Source organism: Ceratina calcarata, unplaced genomic scaffold (assembly GCF_001652005.2).
Source record: "Ceratina calcarata isolate Rehan_Ccalc_2016 unplaced genomic scaffold, ASM165200v1 scaffold350.2, whole genome shotgun sequence".
NCBI lineage: Eukaryota > Metazoa > Arthropoda > Insecta > Hymenoptera > Apidae > Ceratina > Ceratina calcarata.
The window spans coordinates 706,263-714,399 of record NW_017157935.1 but is presented as its reverse complement, the minus strand read 5'-3'; the positions used below and the strand labels follow the sequence as shown (position 1 = coordinate 714,399).

The window sequence follows — 8,137 nt, the reverse complement described above, 5'->3', positions numbered from 1 at the left end:
TAATAGAATAGGCATTTGGTGCTGAAGATGATTTAAGGTTACATTGATAACAACGAGATAAATATTGCTTTGTTTTTTTATCATCTGCCAATTAATTTTATATAATAATCATTTGTTAAACTCATTGTACTGTAAATTCATCTATGCCATGGCAAACCGAGTTGGCAGAGAACAAACTAGAGCGTATTATTGTTTGATTTGAAGGGAATGTGATTCGCGGACAGAGGAACATCGGGCATATGCAGCATCGCAGATTCCGGCCTGTCGCCTTGGAAAGGTTATCTTCCTGGGACGCTTTCAGATCTTGACGGGCAACATGGGTGAGTCAAATTTCGATTTTGCCTCGCTCCAAATTCTTTAAACTTTAAACGATGCGACGTTAATATTAATTTAAGCTCTGCGAGAAGATCTGTTAATGTTTGTTTCATTTAGTAGTAGGCGTTTGAATATAAGGTTATTTTTAATTTTACCCTTTTATCATTATTTATACAAATCGTATTAGCTGTAGAATTTTTATATAATTTATTTATAATATCAGCTCAAGTCAGAATTAAAATACAATTGTACAGAAGTTGCATTTTTTAAAGGATAGAGGAGAAATAATAATAATCTAAATTTAAACGAAGTTATCGTGATAAGAATGAAAATATAAATAGAACTCTAGTTAATTATAATACTTGATGTGAGGAAATCGTTATAAAATGTATCGCCAAATAATTTGAACATTGAACGAGTCCAGACAACAGCACAGTGTCACGCTCTATTGAGTCACGTGTTGAAAATGTTCAAGGAGAGATCTTTTTATCGATGCTATTTACACGCGGTTCGCTGAAGGAAAAATTCGAAATATCGAACTAGCCTTCTGTTTATACTACGCCCATTTTTGTTTAGCGTTTGCGTAGATACTCGTAGATGATACTGATAACCGTCCGTGTAAGAAAGATTACAGATCCATAATCTTGCCACGAGTTTGATACACCAGCAAGTCGAATCACTATATAATTTCATCAACGTAATCATTTCAGATTATTATTATACTACTTTAATCTGATTGTGGTTATACTTCGGAATATGCGTTGCATCATCCGTTTCATGACATAATATTCTGAGATTGAAATTTTTTTTTACAAATTCAGTGCAATTTGAGACAGTTTAGTGCAGCAAAGAGAGAGACAGAGAAGGAAATTGAGAATAAATAATCATAAGAGGCGCGGAAATAAAATTTAACTAACATATTGTTGGTAACGATGTATACAAATCTTGTTTATTGTTTTTCGTGCCTCACTGGTAATGTTTAAACGTGTATCTCCGTATAGTCTCGTCACAATAGTTGGGCCAACATACAAAAATATACATATGCACACGCATGTATATCACTATCTATGAATTAGGCTCGAGTCTCACGTGAATATCACAGTGCAAATTCGAATTTGAACTACATAATTGGTAGTTTGTATTTACATCAGGCTTGAGATTATACATATTTGCGGAAATCCCGGATGTCTTCGAGAATCTGTTCTATCCCGATATTTTCTCGACCCATTTCGGTTATTAGGTTCTCAATGTGTGCTTGAATTAGGTAGAAACCCTATTTCTTCCCATTTCTTCGATTTTCGCGAATAGCGGTATCCCGTAACGGGACGTTTTTACACAATAGAAGCGTAGCTTGTTAAAAATGAGCTCGAAAACTAGGCGGTCAAAGGGCCGTAAGCAAAAGCAGATTTAAGATCACTATTGTCAACGCGGAGTCGATGAATCATATGGTTTCCGGACCGTACTCATATAAAAGCACGCGTTTACCTTTGCAGAACAGGCCCCAGTGACTCATGCCCCCGGATCCTGTATCCTCTTTCCTTTTCCCCAACTGCAATTTACCCAAACGATCCCGAACAATGTTTGGCGAACATTTTTTTCCTCATCTGTCGTTAGAGTAACCATTATCGACTTAGTAATTTACGACAGGTTCTTTTTAAACGAGATTTTTCTAAATGTTTCTTATGATGGAATGAAATTGCGATTTAAAAAGCGTTATTAAGGATAGAAAACGCGAACGGTTATTTAAAATCCTAGTTCGTCCGTTGAGTCATTAGTGGTCGAGGTCAGGGGAAAAACGAGACGCGACAGAGAAGAACAGAAGGCGAAACGCAAGAAGAATCGGATACAGATATACAGTTGCAGTGTAATCAACAACCGAGTGATTTCAGCACGTGGCAACGAGACACTGTGTGCGCACCGGAGATGATGTGTACACCTCGTACCTTTCGTGTTATTAAATGATAAAACGTCGAAACGATATACATACATACGTACATACATGCATAGACGTGTTCTACGAGATGGAACAAGGATACGCTGTCTCATCTCGCGATTGTTCGCCCTATCGCGCGATCTTTCATTCGCGCGTAAGATGTCATCGAGAGCGATGATTTCATTGAATCAAATTGCTGCCAGATGACAATAAAAACCAACTGGCCTAATTATTTGAAATTGCATGCATCATAGAAATTAATTAGTACATTTTAATTGAAAAGCTGATTAATAAAAAACGACTGCACTACATTCCTATTTATTTTCAATTAAGATTTGTACATGTCAGAATTATAAATCTGAGAAAGTGCAAGTTACTGTTGTGTAGAAGGTATCCAGTGACGTTTGTACAAACACGTTGGGCAAGATAATTTGCGATAGGGTGGTAACGATGACACAGGAGAAGAAATTCGGGATCAGAGATCGTATTGTGGCACGTGTAATCTCTGTAACGTTACACTATCAGCACCCACCGACTGCCTACTTTATCCACTTTACATCCTGCTTACATGTATATGTTATTAGACGCGTTAAAAGTATGTGTACACACAGGATGCTCGCGATACATCTGCCTTCGAAACAACGCTATTTTAAGATCCAGCTCGTCGAACGCGTTCCTTTAGCATTTACTGTTAAAGCATTATCGTTAGACTTCGCAATTATACAACTAAATTTGCATACAAATTGTTACCTTCTTTCTTGACATTTTTATTTTTAATTAATGTCACAGTTCTTGTGTATGAATGTGAAATATCTTCGGATTGTTTTGGTTCAATGGTTTGTTACATGCTTTCTAAAGATTTAGAACAAAAAACGGAAACCAGCATCAGAGTTGTCGAAAGCGGTCAAGTGGTTTCGAAATAGTGCAGAGGGCCGGGGTTACACGCGACCACGGGACGGGGTCTCATCTTGGAGGAAAACTAGAGCTATTAAACGAGTCTTGCTACATACACCCAACGCCATAAATTTCATAAAGCTTAGCCTGGCTGAACGTTATATGGTATGCGACCATTTCTTTTGTCTCCGGATCGCTCGCTCGGACTTCCAGTTTTCAACGTGGAAACCGGCGTTCGACTGTTATAAAGAGAGACGTCATGTCATGGGATATCTCTCGTTGATGACACCGTGAAAATGCCTTGATCCCCGTTTAAGATATGTACGGGCTGTATCCGCATTTATACGTGACCAGTCACAGAAACGTTCGTATTCAGAACGCACCTTAAGCCTCCCTTTAAACATCTTCCAAAGGAAAGAATCGTTATCAAAACTTTTTATGCAACATATTAACTCATTTGTCTCTCGATAGAACTTATATTAATAGAATATAAGTAGAAGAATTTATATTGATTTTTGATTGGTGCAGAAATGATTCCAATCTTTAATAATTGCTCTCCAATTTTGCAATTATTTCTACATAAATCTAAGAAGAGAACTGAAAGAGGTGGTCTATTTGTTTGACTTCACTAAATGGGAATATGAGTCATCTTCGACGGTGCAAGCAATGTTTATGCAATATTTGTTGTGTCTGCATCTGGAAAGTGGAACTTTCCTTTCTTCTGAATCCGAGGGTTTCACTAGCAAGGTCCGCGTGGCGATGCTCATCGCGAACGAGCGTGAATAGCCTATTCTATCTAGCGATCATTACGTAAATATCTCCAGTTTCCATTAAACGGCTGGAAAAAGAAATATCGCTTCCTTATAGTATACTTAGAACGCGATTTTCCGTACGCTTTCCAGCATTATCGCGTTTTCCATCGGATCCACCCGACGGTTCCGCTGAATCAGAAAGTTTCGCGAGTCTGATATGTGTCAGATACGCGAAAAGAATATCTGCGAGATCGTATATCTAAACTATTTTTAGCCGAACAGCGCTGCGCATTATCCCAACTGAAATTGCTTGTGTATTTGCCCAATGGATTTAATTAAAAAATAATGTCTTCAGTTTAGGAACAATGAATTTAGACAAACTGTTTTTCATAATTAGACAACAGATTTCTGTGACTGAATAAAAGATTTGTGTTCTTATAATTTATTTCATCTATGTATAGAATTAGAAATTTTTCAGCACTAACGAAGTACAAAATATAAAAATCTACATTAGGAGCATTATAATTTAATCATAGATTAGACTTATCATTAATTAATATTGGTTTCGTTTTTTTAATTACGAGGTATCTGTATAATTATTTGAAGCAACGCTAGTTTCTACTTTGATTTCCCTTGAAGTTCAGTAAAATACAACCCTCGGATGGATTATGGGAGATCTGTTATCGGGAATGTGCGCGATGCAAAGCTCGCCAAGATGAAATCGGTGAAAGTGCGAACTCGAGTGCGAAAAACGGGGAAGTGGAGATCGCGTACTTGATACCGTGGCTGCTCATTTTAGTTTATTTTATGCTTCTATCCGCTCACATCTGAGCATTCCAACAGGAAAAGATAGTTTATTAAATCGGTTCATCATTAAAATCGCAATAGGAAGTAGGTAAATATTCTGCATGATTTTTAATCCCCCAAATATACATCCGTTACGAAGCTTAAACAATACGTGAACATGTTGGTATAAAAATAATTGCAGTCTTTGATGCATTTATTACAACAGATTTAATATAATGAGAATTTCCTTTACCCCTTTGAACATTATTTATAAATTTGTATATGCATTTTGCTGTTGATACTCGAAACACATTGGTATTAAAATGATTGTACTTTTATATGTATAGTTAGATAAGTTACGCAATTATTATTGCACATAATAGTTCATCCATCAAAGAGTGCAAATTGAAAAATCTTCTGTCGTTTGGTAACGATAATTTTATTCTTTAACGAGCGACATGAATTATTGAACGAGGCTGGATTAGTTATCCTGCTTCCGAAATGCTTCCGATAAAAGCATCACGCGCGCGCATCTCCTCGGCCAAGAGGGAAACACAGAGCATGGAGAGAGAGATCGTACCCCGATTGCCGCGTAACCATCTTTCTTTCCGCAATAGCATGGTTGCGAAGTTCATTTCATGGTTCTTAATTACTTTTAATTATCATTGTCCGAGCTGCTCGTTTTAACTATCCGCCCGTCGAACGATTTTTTCTTCTCCGCTTCTTCATCTTACTCTTCTGCAGTTTATCCTTTGATCCTTCTCCTTGTCTTTTCGTTGCATGGAATCTTGCGTCTTTGGATCTCGCATTAATCGTAGAGATAGCGTTCTGAAAAATCTTACATTTAGTCACAGATTTGATATTTCAATTCGTAGCATCTGCAGTTCCGGTTTCATTATAAAAAATACCGGGTGTCGTTGATTTTCTCTCAGAATTGTCTGTGTGATCATTCATAATGAGTTCATGACATAAATGAGATTTATGATTCTCAAGTCTTATCGTCCAACGAAAATGCTGAACGACATTAATTAAAAATAGATCACGGATGAAAATGATCTAATGTGTTTTAGAAAAATCGGTCGATTTAAATCAGGGCTTTCGAAACGGATGATGAGGAAAGTGGTTAACGAGAATTGAGTTTCGTAAACGCAATAATCATTTCACTGATGCGGCGTTCAATCGAACACCGGAGTTGTTTACCGAACTGGTTGCGTTACGCGTGGCCCGTCGCTTAATAAATTCGTTCTGCACGGGAAATGCAGAAAATTGTCTGCCGGTTTCGAATCACTCGGTTTTCGAAAGCGACCTTTCGAAATCGCGGCCGCGAGCATCCACGGGATAGGAGATTCGCCCGAGGTCTTCCCGAGGTTCGCGCCGGGATCGTGATTAGCGTTCTCCGCGTTTCCACTAAAATAAGTCGAGCATAAATGGTCAGTGAACGGAGAGGCGAGGCTCCTCCGGAATAAAATCAGAGTCCATGGCAACGCGCACCCATTCAGGAAGAGAGAGGCTGGGCAAGGACGTAATTTATGATTCACTACAAATTATAGTAGCCTAAACGATCATTTCGCTCACCATTCTTGATTTGATTAATCATACCAAAGATAATGATTTACATTTTTAAATTCAGTACCTAAAATAATAGAATTTAATTCATTGGCTGTCTATTACTCTATTTCAAAATTATTCTTCATATTTTTAAATAGCATACTATTTCGGTATTATACATCTTCGTATTAAAAATATTATTCACATGATATTATTAATAATTTTGAAAAACCGAAACTGATGAAAGTAATCAATTTTGAGAAGGCAGACAGATAGAGTGATAGCCTGCTCTCTCTTTCTGGTGGCGAGTAACTACGGCGATTTTATTTCCGTGGACGTATACTATATTGTATGGACGCTCGGTCACGCTTGCAATCAGCTCGGAACGGCAGCGTCGGCTTCGCCGCGTTTGTCCAGCTGGGTTACGTAAAACTAGACGCGTTTATTGCACGGCGAACTTTTGCTAATTAGCGCGGGAGAAACCGGCGGCCAGCCAGCCGAGATACGGACAACGTGCTGTTAACACGCCTCTTGTTTACGTGTGTTTATAGCAAAACGCGTAGGCGAATACGCGGCGACTATTATTCTTGAGAATTATGTATAATGTGACCAATTGGCACAGTTTAATATACATATTAGCAATATTGGTGTCTGTGGACCTATCGATCTGTGTGGAAACATTAAAAAATTTCTAAGTTCTAAGATTCTAAAATAACGTGGAGGATATCTATTAATTATTGCAAATTTTAAAAGAATCGATCATTTCTCTTGGAAGCAGTATACAATTTTTTATACTTCTGGCACTTGCAATGCAGAGACTAGGAATTCTCAAATTTCATTGAGAGAGGAACCAGGAAATTCTCGAGAGACGAGGAAGCGAGCGTTACGTGTCAGGTGAGAATTCGAATCAGCGAGAGCTTGTTACGCGTTCGATCATCGCGCGATAAGAGGAAACGTATCACGAGCACCGAAAAGAGTTTCGTTTTCGTAGGAGAGTGGAAATGATCGAAAGGGAACGAGTTCCGCGTTGCAGCGTTCGGCAAAAAATGCCTACACATCCGAAAGGAATTTATGTCCAATTCGCGAAGTCGATTTCGTTTCCAACGCTTTTCTGTTTCGGATCAGAGAAAGGAAACAGGAATCGCATTGATTTATCTGTTCGTTCGTTTCAAATTCCGTAACACGGTTTCGAGTCGATCTTCCGGCGACTAAACCTCGTCGAGAGGCAACGCCTTTGCGCCGATTTCGAATATTTGCGAGCACGCGGACCAGAAACGGGAAAATATTTGTACTTGCTCGAATGAAATTCGTTCTTTCCTCCTGACGAATGAATCACTCTCAGACACTGAGTTTTCCGAGTTTTCCTTTATTTCGCTGCGCGTTTTGCTCATTAGCTACAAAACTTGGGTGATGAATAACTTGAGTACCTCGAGCGCAACAGCGTCTTATTGTCTCATCTGCGTTTCTTCCTAACGCTGCCAGATAACGTCTAATCCTATTTGTCTCATCGCGAATCTTGAAAGATTAACGCGACTACATTTCTCCGTAATCGGTTGGTCCAGGCCATAAAGATGGTTTCATTTCTCAGAATGTGGGATCAGGTTGATGATACCTCACAAAGCGAGCGCTTAGTTCAAGAGAATTTGTACTCAGCTGATTTACATTGCACAGTTATAGTCCTCTTGCAACTTCTATTCTTCTTAAAACGCGATTTAATATTTTTACACTCAATTTGTTTGAAGGTGGACGCTTTTCTGTTATTCTGTATGTTATTTCAAGCTCCCACGAGATTTCCGATTTCTCCAAAAGGGTCAAGTGTTTCGTTAAGTCGAGAAAAAACTGTGAAACGTTCAGCTTTAAGGATGTATTAGCTATACAGTTAATCCCAAAAGTTTATATACCTTAGAAA

The 8,137-nt window shown here is 38.4% G+C and overlaps 1 protein-coding gene across 1 annotated transcript in view; it reads left to right on the top strand.

The window, feature by feature from the left end:
- Positions 1-228: 228 nt before the first annotated feature.
- Positions 229-8,137, top strand: part of LOC108625291 (ras-responsive element-binding protein 1) — a 49,267-nt gene continuing 41,358 nt past the window's right edge. Inside the window, exon 1 of the mRNA XM_026813824.1 lies at positions 229-320. Coding sequence (XP_026669625.1) covers positions 317-320 — 4 coding nt within the window. The 5' untranslated portion in view covers positions 229-316. The remainder of the gene's footprint in view (positions 321-8,137) is intronic.